Source organism: Terrapene carolina, unplaced genomic scaffold (assembly GCF_002925995.2).
Source record: "Terrapene carolina triunguis isolate 2854851 unplaced genomic scaffold, T_m_triunguis-2.0 Scaffold68, whole genome shotgun sequence".
Taxonomy (NCBI): domain Eukaryota; kingdom Metazoa; phylum Chordata; order Testudines; family Emydidae; genus Terrapene; species Terrapene triunguis.
This window is the reverse complement of record NW_020664419.1, coordinates 52,695,598-52,714,739: the sequence shown is the minus strand read 5'-3', so window position 1 is coordinate 52,714,739 and position 19,142 is coordinate 52,695,598. Positions and strand designations below refer to the sequence as shown.

Here is a 19,142-nt window from a genome sequence, read left to right as displayed (position 1 = left end):
TGGTCAAGAGGGCCATGGTTTTCTTCCATCCTAAGAATAGCAACAAGACCACTCTTCAATTTTCCATTAAAAAATACCTGTTTCTTCTGGATCCAGTTCTGCCTGATGATATGGCATTTCTAGGTTTTGAGCACAGAGCACTTGTGTGGAAAAACTTGATTGAAAAGGAAATGTTCAGAGCTGGTAATGTTCTCCTTTTTTGCTTCTGGAAAGTAGTTATCACAGAATTTCTATACTAATAAATGGGAATGTTTCACTCACTACAAGTACATATGTTTATCGCTGTGGACACACACAAATTAATTCTGTCTTTCCTCCATCAAGATAACTTTTAAGACTTTTATAATTAGCTCTATCTAGATCCAAATACTTATCAGTAGTCCTCGGGGAGAAGTTTGATTCCTCATTATTTTTGGTCCAGATTTGTAAGAGGTTTCAAATTAACTCTTCCAAGTAGGAAGAGTTCAATTTTTTAGTGGAAATTTAAGTTGGTCCTATATGGACTCACAGAATGTTCTTTTGAAACTATTAGTTTGGTTTCTTCCCATTTCTTCTTTTTGAATGTGGCCATTCTCCTAGGTTTGGTATCAATGGAGGACTACGTCTGCATTTGTGGTCCTTCAGATATCTTCCTAGTTCCTTTCCAAGATGAACTGTAATTTCCATCACTCCAATTGTTTTGAGATTTATCTTTTAGCGCCAATCCTGTGGAGAAAAGATGACATAAATTGAATATTTAGGGTTCTAGCTATTTGGACTGATGTGAAGCTGTGAGTTTTTAGTGCTGTTTCTGACCTTGAATCTGAGATTAAATTAAACAAAATTTTGTTATGTACTATCGGCAATTGGATGCATTTGAAGTTCAAATGCTTACAAAACTTGGTGTTCAAGCTCCAGCAAACGTTAAGACTCACAGTACAAGATCTCCAGCAACATCTGAGGCAGAGAGGGCAGGAGACTTGATTTAAAGCCAGGAATCTGAGGTAAAAATCCAGGCCTAATGAAGTCAGGGGCAAAATTCCCAGGGGCAGGATTTTACTTGCAGTATCAGAAGATACTGCAAAGTGGATCTTTTGGTCTTCATCTTGGCAACAGGGTTCTTGAGGCCATGGGGATGAGTATTTCTGCTGTTCATATCACAACATAGGGATTGGTGTATACCCACTATTCACATAAATACCACTGTTACCTTACTCATGCTCCTTCTTTCATCAGTCCTGGTACAGTTGTTTAGATAGCTGCACCCCAACAGACCTCAGTTGGGATACAGCTTGTAGTTGGGCTGAAAATCCCCCCCCCATCCCCTCCCCCCCCCAAAGTTTTTCTTTTGTGAGGGTATTTGCATTATGTAGTTTTTGGAACTCCTCTCTTCTGAGTGTCCTCTCAGGTGCCCTCTTTACATCACCGCCCTGCCCCTTTACGTAACTGTCCTTGTCCTGACTCAAGATGGACACATGAAACTGTAAAGAGTCACAAATGTGACTTTTCAAAGAATTGAATAAGAATGAAAATGTCTGCTTTGTAGACCTGAAGTCCAATAATGGTGTCCTGTGAGTACTGGGTGACATTAGTTTCTTTTATAATAAATCATTAAAACATGAAGTTTTACAAAAATACTATTGACTTGTACTGTTTCGGTGGATCTGCATTTTATACAGAAAACATTGAATGTAATTGTTTTCCTTAGGCACTTAAATACATCAAGTCTTTTGTGTGACTGCCAGCTAAAATGGCTACCACAGTGGGTATCAGAAAACAACTTTCAGAACTTTGTGAATGCCAGTTGTGCCCATCCTCCGCTGCTAAAAGGCAGAAGTATCTTTGCTGTTAGCCCAGATGAGTTTGTGTGTGGTGAGTATAACTGTTTCTCCTCACCTTCATAGGTTTTGCTTAGTGAATTTATTTTACACTGGTTTATCTGGCATGTTTTGTTTTCTCTTGTTGGACTGAGTGGGGTTAATATTTTGTTTTAATGCTTTGTCCTCTGCTCCTCAAACTTTGATCTGCAGGTACTCAGAGCTTGTGGTTTCATTCCAGATGGGGAATAACATTTTTCTGACTTAATTTCATGTGTTGCATACTTACGTGTTGTGTACAAAGGAAAGATCAGTGCTTTGTGGTGGTAAATTTATGTGCTCTTAGAGTTAAAATATGGATTTTGTTTAGGTAAGCACCATTTAAAAATGTGGTGCATCTTGCTGTACTTTAACTGACATGTCTATTAATATATGCAATATATTTAAGTATATATGCAAATTGCATTCGTGCTTTATTAAATCTGAGTTTAATTGCACAGAAGTTAAGTATTGAAGTATAGTTCCCATGGTAACCTTGACCTCGTCTATGTGGGCTTCAAAACACTATTTTCAACTTTAAAAATCATTGTGACCGCATATACATTTCTTGTTTACATTACTTAACACCTCACTTTAATAAAATCAAAATCATTTATAAAAATCCAACTCACTTTTCTGTAGTTACGTTTTTACCTTTTGCATTTCTCACAGGTTAAACAGTGAATACTAATGAGAATCAGTTTTATTTTCAGGTTTGTAGTGCTGCAAATACTTCAGGGTAGGTTTTATTTGTTGCCTGTCAACTTTGGGTTGAAAGTATCACTTCATAATAGTCTTTCAGTATGTAAATTATACAATAGCTTAATACGTAACATTTTGTATTAATACATGTTTGCAACAAAAGTGCTGTTCACTGATGCTAAATACTGCATGTCAAATATTGTCACTTTGTTGTCTAATCATGTAATGAGAGACCCTATTCTAATGCACAAAGTGGAAACCTTAATTCTTAATTTCTTAACTGTTTTAAGATAAAAATTTGGTACTTTATCTGTCATTCATATATATTTTTGCTTGCAATTTCCATTAATAGAGGAAAAATTAAAGTTTACAAAAAATGTTATACTGTCCTGGATTTAAAGAGGTAAAATAGAAATTTGATCTTTCTTCACTATAATTTTGTTACCACAACAAATTCAACATTGCTTAATTTTTACTAATCCTATCCTTATACCTATACAACCTCACGAGTCTTGGTGGAATTGCCTAGGTATAAAGGAGCACAGAATTTGCAGGGTCTTGCTGCTGTCTTAACAGCAGCTATTAACATTACCATCTTATACAAGTGTTTTAATATTTCAATATTAAATTAGAGTAGCTAATGTATAAACTTCTAAAGCTGATGTGGACAGAACAGAAAGTAAACAAATTAATAGACAGCTAATGAAGAACATACCTTATTTATGAGGAAATCATTTTGGAAAACCAGCGAGGAATTTGACATCTGAAAATAGCACTATCTATTAAGAACACAACATAAGAATGAGCATAATGGGTAAACCAAAGGTCCATCTAGCCCAGTATCCTGTCTTCCAACAGTGGCCAATACCAGGTGCCCCAGAGGGAATGAGTAGAACAGGGGGAATTACTGAGTGATCCATCCCCTGTCATCCAGTCCCAGTTTCTGGCTGTCAGCGTCTTAGGGACACCCAGAGCATAGGGTTGCATCACTGGCCAGCTTGGCTAATAGCCATTATTGGACTTACCCTCCATGAACTTACATAATTCTTTTTTGAACCCAGTTTTACTTTTGGCCTTCAGAACATCCCCTGGTAATGAGTTCCACAGGTTGACTGTGTGTTGTGTGAAGAAATATTTCCTTATGTTTGTTTAAAACTCTTTATTTCATTGGCTGACCCCTGGTTCTTGTTATGTGTAGGGGTAAATAACACTTCCTTCTTCACGTTCTCCACACCATTCATGATGAGACCACTATTATATTGCTCCTTAGTTGTCTCTAAACTGAACAATCCCAGTCTCTTCAATCTCTCTTCATATGGAAGCTGTTCCATAGCCCTAATCATTTTGGTTACCCTTCTCTGCTCTGTACCTTTTCATATACAATATATACAACCAGAACTGCATGCAGTATTCAAGGTGTGGGCATACCAGACATTTACATAGTGGCATTATGATATTTTCTGTCTTATTATCTGTCCTATTCCTAACATTCTGTTAGCTTTTTTGACTTTCACTGCACACTGAGAAATTGTTTTTAGACAACTGTTTACAATGACTCCAAGACCTTTCTTGAGTGGTAACAGCTAATTTTGAACCTATCATTTTGTATGTATAGTTGGGATTATGTGTTCCAGTGTGAATTACTTTGCATTTATCCAATTGAATTTCATCTGCCATTTTGTTGCCCAGTCACCTAGTTTAGTGGGATCCCTTTGTAACTCTTTGCATTCAGCTGTGGACTTAACTGTCTTGAGTAATTTTGTATCATCTGCAAACTTTGCCACCTCACTGTTCGCCCCGTTTCCAGATCATTTATGAATGGATTGAACAGCTCAGATCCCAGTACAGGTTCTTGGAGGTTACTGGTATTTGTCACTCTCTATTTTGAAAACTGAGCATTTATTCCTGTCCTTGGTTTCCTACCTTTTAACCAGTTATTGATCCATAAGAGGACCTTCCTTTTTATCCCATGACTCCTTACTTCACTTCAGAGCCTTTGGTGTAGGACCTTGTCAAAGGTTTTCTGAAAGTCCAAGTACATTATATACACTGGATCACCCTTGTCCATGTTTGTTGATACCCTCAAAGAATTCCAACAGATTGGTGAGGCATGATTTCCCTTTACAAAAACCATGTTGATTCTTTCTCTTGTTCTTCTGTGTTTCTGATAATTCCATTCTTTACTGTACTTTCAGCCAATTTTCTGCTACTGAAGTTAGGCTTACTGGCCGTAATTGCCACAATCATCTCTGGAACCCTTTTTAATAATCAGCATTACATTAGCTAGCCTCCAGTCATCTAGTACAGAGGCTAATTTAAGTGACAGGTTACATTTAACTAAAGGTAATTTTTATCAGTAGTTTATAGCTTGATGCCCGCTGTGATCGATTTCAAAACCTTTAAAATAAGCACAATAGCCCTTTCCACTAAAAGGGGAAAACCTAAAAGGAAATTAGTGCTAGAATAAGTTTAACAAGAAAAGTAAATTGTGAAACAGGAATAGATGCAATCCTTTAAATAAATGAAGTGGTGTGTGCCAGTTAAATCTTTAAAATGCAGCAATCACAATGTCTCTAGATATGTGTTCATAAAAAGACACAAAATTAACATAACACATATTAACTGCACAAGACATTATTTATAAGAAGAATAAAGAGACCCCTCTCCACATGTCAGATAAAAGTCTGGCTAAACAGAAGTGTTTTTTTTTTTTTACTGTGCCTAAAAGGTTAATAAAATTGGCCTTTATTGGACCAGGAAAAAGAAGCAAGGGCAAAGAAATGAATCTCTTAATAAGTTGCTGTCCTGCATTGTCATGTGAAAGCACACAGATGAAATCTTAACTTAGAGGGCAAAGCCAGTGGTGTTGGTGGGGCTTGTCCAATGGAGTTGGTGATTGAGGCTGTTGAAATGGAGATGCATTTGTACCATTGACCTACACTCAACATCCAGCCCTTAGGCAACACATTGTGGCCCCCGTAATTTATGGCATTTATGTGTCTGCTCTGTTATCTGTTCTGTGGTATTATTTTCTAAAAATTGTATGGATTTCTGGTGACAAACTAAAAAGAAAGAGTTATTGTTGCAGAGTCCTTTCCCTGAATACAACTTCCAAATTGAATAGAGGCCACCTTGTTTGGCTCCGTAGCATATTTGTTAATTTAACATCTCAGTGGGAGAAGGTGCATTTCTGCAGTGTTTAGTATTCTATCAAGGTGTGCTTCTTTCTTCTCCTTTTGTATATTTCAAATAGAATGATTGGACATCTGGAGAAATGCATCTTACACAACAAATTATTTTCTTTAACTTCAGAATGATGTATGCTTCATATATTAATTTTAAATCTTCAGTGCCAAGTTGGAATTTTGAAAACAACTCAGAGGAAAAACATTTAAAATTTGTTAATGGGATGGACACATGAGATGAGTAGTCCATAATAGTGTAGCTCAAAAATGGCCAAATTGATGCATTTCACACTTTCTAAAATTATGCCTTTCAAGATGAAACAAAGCATGAATAATTTCAGGCCAAAAGTTAGCTTTTGAGAAAACTGTTAGCAATTGAAAATAGGTGCCTAAGTGACCTGTATTAACTGCTTAATTATACAGTAGTCTTACTATAGTGATTTTTGTAACCAAATACAACCCACTTAATAGCTTTCTCTTTTTCCATTGCTTATAAGTCAAGTGCTGAAGTTAATGGCTTGAACAAGATAAGAAATATCCTTCACAATTTTATTTTAAAGTGTGGTTCTACTCTGAAAATGGGCTATGTGAAAATGACAGAATCCTACTCAACAGATCAGTTTCTTTTGTATATTGTATCACATCTGCTTATTTTAGTGCCTCCCCTCCCCCAAACAAATGTTTTTAATACTTTTAACGTCTGTTAGCAGAGCATAGACAGCACAGCCACAAGAGAATCAGCTGGATGGATCCTGTTCCGCCTCTCACATTATCAGTATAAACATTTAGTATGTTTCTGTAAATTATACCGATGCAAAACCACTGATGGCAGTGTGGTGACATAGATGTCACCAAGGACATAATTTGGCTTGTGGAACTTATTATAGGTACGATGCACAAGAAAGAAATAACCCAGCAGGACTCTCAGATCCCAGGTTGCATTTGAAGGATTGGCTGTAGAACACATTTTTACTTGTAAATAATTGAAGGACAAGAAACATGGAATCCAACAAAATACAATTGTTAGGGGCTCCCCCATCATAAAAAAACCCACACTTGATCTTTGTATAGTATGCTTAGCAGATTTTCAGCACTGCTGCATTTGAAAATTGAAGCAAAGGACTACAAATCACTGGAACCACAACTTCTGTGTGCAGGTTGGGGGAGAACCCTGGACTGTGCCTGACAATCTCTGGTGGCAGAAAGAACTGTGTTTTAGTGAAGAAAAACTTATTGCAGCCTTAAGGTATAGAAAAAAGGAGTCTTGGCTTCGTGACTGACAGTCAAAGTACCTTTTCAGATGTTAAACTGTAGTTCTCTCCTCTTTATATATAAACAGCACATAGTTTGCTTTAGATGTGCTTTCTCTTCACTAAGAGATGGCTTAGCACAGTAAACTCATAAATATGACATCTTTAAATGCCTGGAGATAAATGAAATCTAAAACTAAACCACTGTATCTCTGCTTTATAAATACTTGTCTGACTCTTCTCTCAAACCTATAAAACAAAGCTTACAAAATCTTTTAGAGTCCTGGGGATCCAGGTATTTGCCTCTCTTCCTCAGTGTCACACTTTTTCCCCTTTCCCATCTTTACAGATGATTTTCCTAAACCACAGATCACTGTCCAGCCAGAAACCCAGTCAGCAATCAAAGGCTCCAATTTGAGTTTTATATGTTCAGCAGCCAGCAGCAGTGACTCCCCTATGACGTTTGCATGGAAAAAGGACAATGAATTACTGCATGATGCTGAAATGGAGAATTATGCACATCTCCGGGCACAGGGTGGTGAAGTGATGGAATACACTACCATACTTCGGCTACGCAATGTTGAATTCAGCAATGAAGGAAAATACCAGTGTGTTATTTCAAATCACTTTGGTTCATCCTACTCTGTCAAAGCCAAGCTTACAGTTAACAGTAAGCATCCTTTTTTTTTTTTTTTTTTTACCTGTGCATTTGAAGAGGAAATAATTGTAAAGTAAAATACAATATACACTTTTCTTTTCCCATGACATTATTTTTAGAAAATGCTTTATAACCTAATTTCAGCTCATGAAAGCATGCTGCTTCCAAAATCTGTTTATTATTAAAGTTGCACTAATGGGGCCCAACCAGAATCTGTCACTATGGTGTGAGGTGCTGTACAAACACAGTTAAGAAACGATCCCTGTCCTGAAGAGCTTGCAATCTAAATAGACTAAGGAAAGGATAGGAGAAGGGAAGAACTACTGTCCGCCTTTTACAGGGGAAAACAACCTTCTCTACTGAGGTAGGCAGACTGTGACTTGGCAGAGGTCAACTCTGCTACAGGCTTCCTGAATGAGGATGAAACCCGTGTCGCCTGATTTAAACATAAGACCATCTTCTGTCCAGATATAAGTTTAGGTCTTGTGAGGGTTTTTTTCCACACCTCCATGCACCAGATCCTATCGGCAAAGCCTTGCACATCGCTCTTGTTGAAACTGGTATAAGTTTTACACTTAATGGAGTTGGGTGTACTGAAATTGAGAAAATACAGTGCAAAGGAGGAAAAATTATTTGTCCCAAAATTGGAAACAAACCTACTTATAACATGTATCTGGTTAAACTTTTTGTTTTGTTTTGCTTTAGTGCTGCCTTCATTTACAAAGATGCCCATGGACCTAACCATTCGTGCTGGGGCAACGGCACGATTAGAATGTGCTGCAGTTGGTCATCCAGTACCGCAGATTGCTTGGCAGAAAGATGGTGGCACAGACTTTCCTGCAGCACGCAAGAGACGTATGCATGTCATGCCCGAGGATGATGTATTCTTTATTGTTGATGTAAAAATTGAGGACACTGGAGTTTATAGCTGTACAGCTCAAAACACTGCTGGGAGCATTTCAGCTAATGCAACACTGACAGTACTAGGTGAGAAACTGTCAACATGTAATGATAGAAGTCTTTTCTATTGAAGTGGTGTGACAAGTTTTTCCATACTTTTAGATGTTACTTAATAAAATGTGTTTTAGGCTTAATAGGGAGATGTATCAATTCATTACTAATGAGTGCTTTTGGAGGCAAGTATTTAGCTGAAAAATGTCTTTTCAGATTAGTTCTGTGGTAATGCATTTCCTGAAGTCATCATTCATTAATCAGTGGCTATTGGTTAGAAATACATACTTATAATTTTTAATACACAATCATTGTTACTAATAAATAATAAAATAGTTGCATTTTCCATTTAAATGCATAGTTTAAAATAGAAATTATTTAGTATACACAAAGAAAGGAGCAGGTTGCTGGGATTTTTTCTGAAAAGTTTAGTTTAAAAACAAAACAAAACCTTTTTTCCTTTTTTCTATTAATTCAGAGTTGGTATTTCCACTAATATATTCTAGAGAACACTATGCTAATATGTAACTTATTTCCTAGTTTTTTTTTCTTTTGTTGGGCTAGTGAGCATCTAGTTGTGACCAGTAACACATGAGCTGACGCCAATCTTTTAACTCAGACTCCTGGAATATGTCTCCCCTTCTCCTCCCCCTCCCCTCCCCCCCCCCCAGTAGAACAACTATAAGTATAATTAGGCCTTAATGATGCTTTTAATTTAGTTAAATCATTTCCCAAAACTGTTAGCTACCTCAGCGTTTGTGTAGAAATTTGCTTCTGAATGGTGCTTGGCAACACCCTAGATATCTTGTCTTAAACATTTTGGGGTGATTGCAAGGAGCAGGTGTATCTAGCAGATGCATAACTGTGTAGTTATTTATCTAAAATATGCCATCTTTCTAAGGATTAATGTTTAGAACAACACAAATGTTAGAAATTCTGTGATTTGATATTACCCCAACTCATTTGGTTTTTTTTCTGTGGGTTGGGTTGATGTGAGGGTTGGAACCACCTACGTTTTCTTGTACAGGTAATTTAGAATTTATTTATTTTTTTCAGAAACACCATCATTTTTGCGGCCCTTGCTAGACCGAACAGTAACGAAAGGTGAAACTGCAGTCTTGCAATGCATTGCTGGTGGTAGCCCTCCGCCTCGGTTGAACTGGACTAAGGATGACAGCCCGTTGGTGGTAACAGAAAGGCACTTCTTCGCTGCAGGCAACCAGTTACTGATTATTGTGGACACAGACATTGAAGATGCTGGGAAATACACTTGTGAAATGTCTAATACGCTTGGAACAGAGAGAGGCAACATTCGTCTAAATGTAATTCCCACTCCCACCTGTGATTCGCCTCAAAACATTGCTCCATCATTGGATGATGATGGATGGGCCACAGTCGGCGTAGTGATCATAGCAGTGGTTTGCTGTGTGGTGGGCACTTCCCTTGTGTGGGTGGTCATCATATACCACACAAGGAGAAGAAATGAAGATTGCAGCATCACAAATACAGGTGTGTAAACTGAAGCTTGGTGGCGCAAAGGAGTCATCAAGTGTGTTTGTGGTTATTCTGCAGTAACTTTCTTCCAGAAACGTTTGTGTGTTTTGACTCCAATTCAGAACGATGAATCATTTGTTGCCTTCAACATGTTGCTGGCTGGTTTAAAAATATTTCAAAGAAACCTAAAATATACTGATGGTTTTATGTGTGTTCTTTCCCCCCCCCCCCCCCCCTTAAATCACAGATGAGACAAACTTGCCTGCTGACATTCCAAGTTACCTGTCATCCCAGGGAACATTAGCTGAAAGGCAGGATGGGTCATCAGAAAATGGAAGTCATCATCAGTTCATAACTTCTTCAATGGGGGGATATTTTTTACAGCAGAGAGATAGTAATGGTAAATACTTTAAATATACAACTTGGCACTGTTTTTCGTTACTAGAAATCAGATACTGTCTTCCTAACTAATGTAATGAATTGTTGTGACACCAGTGAAGCATCTTTGTTGATTGCCATGTAGGCCCTGTGACTGACTTACTGATTGCTTCAACACATTAAAATAATATTTGAAGCTGAGATTTTACTATGCAATACAGGAATGAGAAATGCTTGTGCTGATAACAGAAACGTGGTTTTACTGATCCACTTGACATATGGCCTTATCTACATAGGGAAGCTTCTTCAGTATAACCTCAGGTGTGAATTTAAACTGATCATACTTACACCAAAAAAAGATTAAGTCTACACATGAACTCTACCAGTGTAAGAGTACCCTTTTTGTTTTTGTTTTTAGTTATGTCTCTTGGGATTATAACTTAAGCTATGCCCCCCTACTTCCCAAAAGCACTCTTTTATACAGGAATAAGTGTCCATAGGGGGCATTATATTGTTTTACTATATGATTTAACCAATGAAACTTTCCCGTGTAAGCAAGGCCTTAGTTTGTGAAAGCACCTCAAAATGATCTTTGTGTTTTAGAGCAGTAATCTGCTCGGTAACACTTGATGACTTGTAGCCATTATTTGGACCATGGCTTCAGTATTCAGAGCAGAATCTTTTGTTGCAAATGAACTTTGTTGCAAATGAACTCATTGCATGATTTTTTATTAATTAATTAATTATAAAATCCTGGCTCTCCTCGTATTTATTTTATACTCCTAGAAGATAAGCAGGCCAATAGAGTGGTGACATACTGAGAAATCTTGACATCGCCATTCTGGAGAGGGTTAGGGTTAGGCTGTAGCCTTATAAAGCTGTTTAACTGAACTCTTGAAAACTCCTGCCCCTCCAGGAAACATGTGCTTAAAATTCCAGTGCAAGTTTCATCGCTGTAGTTTCTTTATTTGCAGAAGAACAAAACTCCACTAGTAAAACTAACTGTGTAGGATGAAGCCTAGAAAAAAGGAGTCTGTTAGCTGATACATTGTGTCTTTATTTTTAAGGCATTTGTCATCTAGATAATGGCAGTGAAACAGACCTGGAGGTTGTTACAGATCCATTCTTATGCCACTATCTGGGGACTTCAGGGACTGTATATTTAAAAGGGAATGCTTATGGCTCTGACGCTTTTGAAGCATACCATACAAGTAAGTCAAATAAATATTTTAGTTCTGTTTCAGTTTTGCCATAGCAGATTCCTAGTAATACTGATTTCTCCTTTTTATTAAGGCTGCAGCCCTGACCAAAGAACAGTGTGCATGGACCCATGTGACTCTAGTTACTTAAAGAAAAAGGAATGCTATCCGTATTCAGTTGGAACATTATCACATTCACCAGAAGATCCCTTTGACCAGTATGTTGGCAGCATTGGAATGCAGGCTACAAGTAGCAAATTGCTTAACTCTACTTACACGCCAAATGAAGGAATTGGAGTGAAAAGCTTGAGTCTAAACGCAGACATCTTTGATTTGAACAGAAATCAGGAAACATCCTCTATTACCACTAGTAGCACTTTCATGGGTATGTTTCAGCTACTGCATTTCTTAAAGCTGCAAACATCATTTGTATACACGTCCCTTATGACTTGCATGTACTAGAAAACGTTTATCCTTTTGTCAGAACAGTAGTTCACGGCTGTACTCAGTGATTGCTTATATGATTGTTACATATTGTGAGAAACCTAACTAAAAGCTGGTCACATAAGTAGCCTGACTTTTTTTCAGAGACACTGAGCACATGCAATTGCCACTGAGTTCAGTGGGATACTACAGTTTATAAAATATATACTGTTTGAAAATTTTGGCAGTTTAACCAATGAAACTTTCCTGTCTAAGCAAGGCCTTAGTTTGTGAAAGCTAACTTTAGTATTACCTCTTTTCCTCCATTATTTGTGTTGTGCCAGGAGCATGCAGGGCACTTCATATTCAGACAAGGTACTCTGACAAGGCCTTTGAATAGACAGTGTACCAACACTCGAGGGGCTCAAATGAGAAATAAAAAGTAGTGTGACTATTGTGAAGTTATGAACAAGCCTTTAGTTTCTTGATTTTTTTTTTGGATGGATTTAAAAAAAAATATTCAGTACATTATAAAATATCTTCTACTATACCAAGGGAATGACTTCTGCATGTATTGCTTAGTTGGTAGCATCACAGTTTCTGGGTAACTGCACCTGTATTCCCCCTTCATAGTCCCTCAAGGGCACACACGTAAGGTTTTCTGCTCCCAGCTATCACCTCTCTTGGGTGAAGACCCACGTGTCTCTCCCTCCTGACGAGTTTTAAGACTGCACATCTCCCTGCCTTACACTATGATATTCCCAGCAAGCCAGTCTGCTTAAAGGCTAGTGCCTGTGCGTTTGCTTTCTTTCCAACGGCTATGAAAAGTGTATTGCCAAAGGTTACAAGCTATCACTCAGCTCTTTCTAAGCAAGCACACTTTTTCTTAAGATAAAAGCATTACCAAAAAAAAAAAAAACCCACAACAATAAACAGATTTAGACACACACTTAGCATACCAGGAATCGCGCACCAGTCTTATGGGGCCCGAGTATGCCAGTGTCTTTCCATCCTTTCCATGAGGTCCTCCCTTTGTCCATTTGCTGCATCAGAAAGAAGCCATAAGTCATTTTAGGCTCCTCCTTTTATATCAAAAGCTCTTCCTTTGTTTCCTACCCTCTGGAAACCCCAGCATGAACTAGTATATACAAACCACCCCAGGGGGTGGAACATGTCTGGAGTCTAAGTTTCAGTCACTCACCTTAATCACCCCCCTCCCCCCCCACTGTTTTTAGTTCCTGTGGTAGCTGAGGTAACCCTCCCCCATGGAGTAGAACACAATCATGCATGAACAGTTCACAACTGTAATACAAGATGGTCCTAAAAAGCACACTACATGCAGCACTCAGTTGCCTCCCAGAAGACCTGAGTTTGTTGGGAATGACTTAAGATAAACCCTTCTTCAGTAAAATGCAACTGATTGCAACCCCACTTCAAACCTGCCATATATATATATATATATTTTTTTTTTAAAGGTCTACACAGCATAACTTATTGAAGCCAAGTGTGACTAGGAGCTTCTCCTTTTCCTCCTTCCCTTCTGCCTGCTGGAATGTTACATTTCTGACTCCTTCTCTAGTGGTTTTGTTGCCATTCTGTAGGTCTTTCTAGAGAAGATAAGTCTTGAATCAACAACCAATTCCACTGAGCATGTAGCTTTTTAACAAAGTATCTTACTATCAGCCTAGCTAAAACAATCTGTTCACTTGTGCAAATTCTTCTTCTTTGTTCATGAACCTTTGTATTGGTTGGTTTTATCTTTTATCCAAATACAGTTTGCATATTTCCACAAATTTTAGGACATATTTAAGTACATAAAAACAACACTGCAAGCTTTAAGCGTGCTATGGAGGTCATTGCTCTAATGAACCACAAAAAAGTTTTAAGATTTAACTCCTTTAGGACTCACACATTTAACTTGTAAAGGGGGACTAAAGGGTTCATGTCCTACGTTTTCTTTTGTAAGATTGGTTTAACTTAGAACCCCACTACATTTCTTGTTTATACTGCTTTCAGCACTGTGGTATCTTAATGCCGAACACAGCTATGAGATAAGGGGCTGGGTTATATCCTAGCTTATGAATCAATAGAATGCGTAAGGCCCAGATTGCCCCTCCTGTAGGGAAACCCACAGGAAGGAGTGAAGAATGTTCCTGTCTAAGTTCTTTGACTCTTTATCTCCCCCTCCCACCCACCCAGCCTTCTTTTTTGTGGGTAAAGGTGCTGTAGTTTGCCCCCGGCAGAAGCAGAGGTACAGACTATAAAACCTTGCTGTTACCAGGAGACCTGGGCAGAGGCACCCTACCATTACTGCTGTGGGGGAAACGTGCAAATAGGGCTTCACCAGCTGGCCACTGTCTGCCTTAAAGGAGGAGCAGTTTCATGGCAAAGAATGCTACCTAGGAGTCAATGCAACCTCAGGGCTGGGGGTAGCTGATATCCTCCCTTCTGCTGGTACTTGGTGATATTATAGCTTTATATCTAGAGGCTTCAGCCAGACTGGAGTACCATTGTGCTAGGCACTGTACAAACCTACAGTGAGACAATCACTGCTCCATAGGGTTTAGGGACTTCAGGAGGTCATCTAGTCCAATCCCCTGCTCAACGCAGGACCAATCCCCAACTAAATCATCCCAGCCAGGGATTTGTCAAGCCTGACCTTAAAAACCTCTAAGGAAGGAGATTCCGCCATCTCCCTAGGTAACCCATTCCAGTACTTCACCACCCTCCTAGTGAAAAAGTTTTTCCTAATATCCAACCTAAACCTCCCCCACTGCAACTTGAGACCATTGCTCCTTGTTCTGTCATCTGCCACCACTGAGAATAGTCTAGATCCATTCTGTTTGGAACCCCTTTCAGGTAGTTGAAAGCAGCTGTCAAATTCCCCCCATTCTTCTCTTCTGCCAACTAAATAATCCCAGTTCCCTCAGCCTCTCCTCATAAGTCATTTTTGTTGCCTTCCGCTGGACTCTTTCCAATTTTTCCACATCCTTCTTGTAGTGTGGGGCCCAAAACTGGACACAGTACTCCAAATGAGGCCTCACCAACGCCGAATAGAGGGGAATGATCACGTCCCTCGATCTGCTGGCAATGCTCCTACTCATACAGCCCAAAATGCCATTCGCCTTCTTGGCAACAAGGGCACACTGTTGATTCATATCCAGCTTCTCATCCACTGTAACCCCTAGGTCCTTTTCTGCAGAACTGCTGCCTAGCCACTCGTTCCCTAGTCAGTTGATCTTGGGGAGGTGGAAGGCGTGGTGATTTGTTTCTAATTTCCAATTGTAGAATCACTTCTGCAGCACCATTGTCTTCAAATTCTGCCCAGTCATGTCTGTTCAACCCCACTGAAGACAGTTGGCATTAGCTTCATTGTTGATGCATGAACCAAAAGGGTCATAGCTTGATTTTTTTTCAGAAGCCAAATTGATGCTATGAAGAACATCTTTCATATTACGGTAAACAAAACTGATCTGCACATTGATGCAAATATGGAAACCCCATAAAGTCATTTATATTTTTTCCCCAAATACAGTTTCCCTTTAAACCTGTGATTATGTCAATTTTGTCAATGGATACAATGCCAGAGAAGTATGACTCTTCCAGCACAATAAACAATTTTAGAATCAAATTATTAATAACATCTAGTGTTTCAAAATCAATGTGTGCCAGCCACTTTTTGGAGGGTGGTATGTGTAAGTGTGGTACCTTAATCAACAGATCTATGCCATGTGTCAGTCATATCTAATTATATTTTCTGTCTGTGAAAAAAGTGAAGACTTTCAGTGTAATAGTGTTAGCTGTGGAGCCTCCACATGGAAAAGGGAGAAGAGAAAATGTATTTTTTTTCTGGCTAGTGCACCAACAAAATTGTTTAATGAAGATTCAGCTGAATGCCAAATTCTACTTGGGTTACTCCTGTGCTAGCCAGCTGAGCGCAAATGGGGTATAAATGAAGGCAGAATTTCACTGGCAGGATCTTTGTTACTGATGTGTGACACAAGCCAGAAAGAACACTGTCTGGCATTCAGATTGCAGGGTGTGTCGTTTAAAAAAAAAAAAAAAAAGTTTTATAAACAGATCTTAATATCAGCCTAGCTAAACAGAGCGAATGTTTGAGTCCCTTTTCAGAGTACGCTAATCCAAAAAGCATGTTGAAGAGATTGTTCTTGGTTATGCATTAGAATGTCTTTGTGACTTGTTTGCAGGTTTTTGTTTGTATTTTGTGTTTGAGAATGAGGAAATTCATGAAAATATAAACAAGGAAATTAAAGGGGGTAGGTTGTTCTGAATGGCTATCAACCAAGTTATTTACTTTGGAAACACTTTTAACATCTCAGCTAAGAGTTTTAAATGGGTACATATGAGTATAGAGGGCTTTTTTTTTTTTTTGGGTGGGGAATAATAGTACGGCTTAGAAATAAAGCCAAATCTCATTTCAGAGAACTTGAGCTGTGTCTGTCCTTGGCTTGTATTCTCGTGTACAGCCCTTGGTAAGACACAGAGTGATCAACACGAGCATTTCTTTCCTTACAAATTTCTATCTTGCAGGAACATTTGGAAAGTCTCTATGGAGGCCTCAACTGGACTCTTTTTCGAGCTGTAGGCTGCCAGCAAGTTGTCAACCAAAAACCTTCCATAATAATAATTCTCAAGCCTCTTTGGACTTTGACTCAGAGACAGAGGAAGATGGAAAGGACAGGACGGTTTCTCATGAGGAAAACAGCATGTGTACTTACAAACAGGCCTTTGAAAACTTTAGGACTCCTACTTTCCAGTCTTACGACCTGAACACATAGCTGCTTTTGGAATGGCCGTTGATTGATGGAACCAAAGAAATATTTTTGACATACTACCTCAATGTGGAGCTTTATTTAAAAGGGGCGGGGGGAAATCCATGTTTTTAATGGAGCTATGAAATCAGAAAGAATGGATACATTTTTATACAGATAAAACATAATTGCCAAAGTGTTATAAAATTTTATACAGGGAATACATTCCTTAGAGAAGTACTATATTTCTAATTATTTTATAGCTTTGTTTTATGCAAATGGTATCTCCTGTAAATTAATGATGTAAATAATACTATGTATATTTCCTGTCAGACTTCATTTTATTGAAATGAGTACTAAAGCATCCTAAACTTGTACCAATATCTGTACCTTTTTATGAATGGACGTTCCATGCTGTTTGCAGGTACCATGCATCTTATTTGCACATCACTTTTAATAAAATATGCTGCCTTGTGGTCTTGAGACACAGTAGAGTATGAAGAATGCAAGGTGGAGGTATGTCGATAGAAATTGAAAATGTATGTTGTGAATATAACCCTCTGGCCCATATCTCATCAGTTTGTCTAAAATGTAGAGCATATGGATTCACCATATTAGATATCCGCTGCCCTTAGAAGTAGTTCTGGTCATACAGCTTCCCCAAATTTGTCCCACACGCACACAAGACTGGCTGTCTAGTCAGCTGTCTAGCCATGTGAGTGTACAAATAACTTTAATGTACACCTCTAGTGGTGGATATGCAGAGTGGACACACAAGTACACAGCAAGCAACTTAGTAAAAAACAAAAACAAAAAAAATTCATCCTAGACGTTTACCTGGTAGTATCATTCTCCTCTAAATAAATGGTTTGAATATTAAATATTTCCCAGATATTCAGTGCATGTCAGATTGTGTTTTCCCCTATGTTTTCTCGGCTGCTCCCCCAATCACTTCCACACCCAGCGTAATAAGGTAACCAGTGTACAAGATAATTCTTCCTTGGTTTACCTTCTGCTGCTCTTGCATTTTTTGACTGCTCTCTTCTCCATATAGATAAATGTGAACTGTACTTCATTCCTCACTCAAGTTGAGCAGTTGTTATAAGTTTGAATTCTTGCTAGATTAAATTTAAATTGAGGAGCCCAATATTATTAGCCACTCTAAGCCAAAGAAAGACACTTACCATGTGATGGTAATTAAAACTAAATGAGAATTCTCCCTTTTGTTTTCCTCGATACAGATGTCCAGTATTTTAAAAAGCTGTGAATCCTCTTGTCAGCAATGTATTAAAACAATGTGCCTTCACAAGTTTTACTATTACAGGACTTAGGTTTTCAAATCTGCTCACTTTGAAGGTGCAAATTTATATAGTTGTCAAACTTACTTTTAAACTAAATTGAAAGCAGCTGTTAGACCAGCACATCATAGACAGTTTTCAGAGGATACGTCTAGAGCAAAAGGTTTCCCTGCCTAAAGTAGCTGAGTTAAGGGCTTTTTGTTGTTTGTAGCCAGAAACCTGGTATGCAGATTGCAGAGTAATTTCCCTCCTTTAATTTAGGCGCCAGTATTAGAGACAGGAAATTAATCCATCCTTAATCACTGGTGGTCTGAATGTAGAGAATGGATTTTGCATGCTTTAGTTTATCATATTGCCAGATTTTCTGAATCTGATTGTTAATTTGCCTTCATTGCAGCCAGATGTGGTGACGTGGTGACAGACATTGGTATGGGTATTTGATGATAATTAACTGCATTTTTAAATATATTAATTTTTCCTGAGTTAAGCACAAATCTCTAAATCAATAATGCTTAAAATCTTAAAATAGATCCACTCACTAAGTCAATAGTTTTTTCACTTCTCTAGTTTTTCTCCAAGTGTCATAACTTAGATCTCTAACCAGACATCATTTCCCAAATATCTAGAGAAAGAAAGTAAAAACCAAACCATTTTTAATGCTGTTCATTACAAAATAAAATGTTATGTTTAAAAATCCAAGTTAAAAGGCTGTGACTAAAAACAGTCTTTGGAAGCATGCTTTTTTTTTTTTTTTTTTTTTTTTAAATGTACAAAATGAGAAAAAGACAATATTCCTTTCCTTCTCCACTACGTCAAATATTTTTATGAATTGAACTGTTAGACTATATGAATTCCCCAATCCTGCAATAACATAGAACTCATTATCAGGTCCAGGCCCACATTTTAATGCTTCCCATCTGATGTAAAGCTATTTCAAATGGTATCCTAAAAATACAGATATCAGTATTTGTGGTGTCTTTTTTTTTTTTTTTCTCTT

The 19,142-nt window shown here is 38.0% G+C and overlaps 1 protein-coding gene across 1 annotated transcript in view; it reads left to right on the top strand.

Moving 5' to 3' along the window:
- Nucleotides 1-18,901, top strand: part of LRIG3 (leucine rich repeats and immunoglobulin like domains 3) — a 50,169-nt gene extending 31,268 nt beyond the window's left edge. The window contains exons 12-19 of the mRNA XM_024205110.2: nt 1,688-1,851; nt 7,322-7,642; nt 8,336-8,617; nt 9,638-10,090; nt 10,323-10,475; nt 11,521-11,664; nt 11,747-12,037; nt 16,627-18,901. Of these exons, the coding sequence (XP_024060878.1) occupies nt 1,688-1,851; nt 7,322-7,642; nt 8,336-8,617; nt 9,638-10,090; nt 10,323-10,475; nt 11,521-11,664; nt 11,747-12,037; nt 16,627-16,874 (2,056 nt within the window). The 3' untranslated portion in view covers nt 16,875-18,901. The remainder of the gene's footprint in view (nt 1-1,687; nt 1,852-7,321; nt 7,643-8,335; nt 8,618-9,637; nt 10,091-10,322; nt 10,476-11,520; nt 11,665-11,746; nt 12,038-16,626) is intronic.
- Nucleotides 18,902-19,142: the final 241 nt, after the last annotated feature.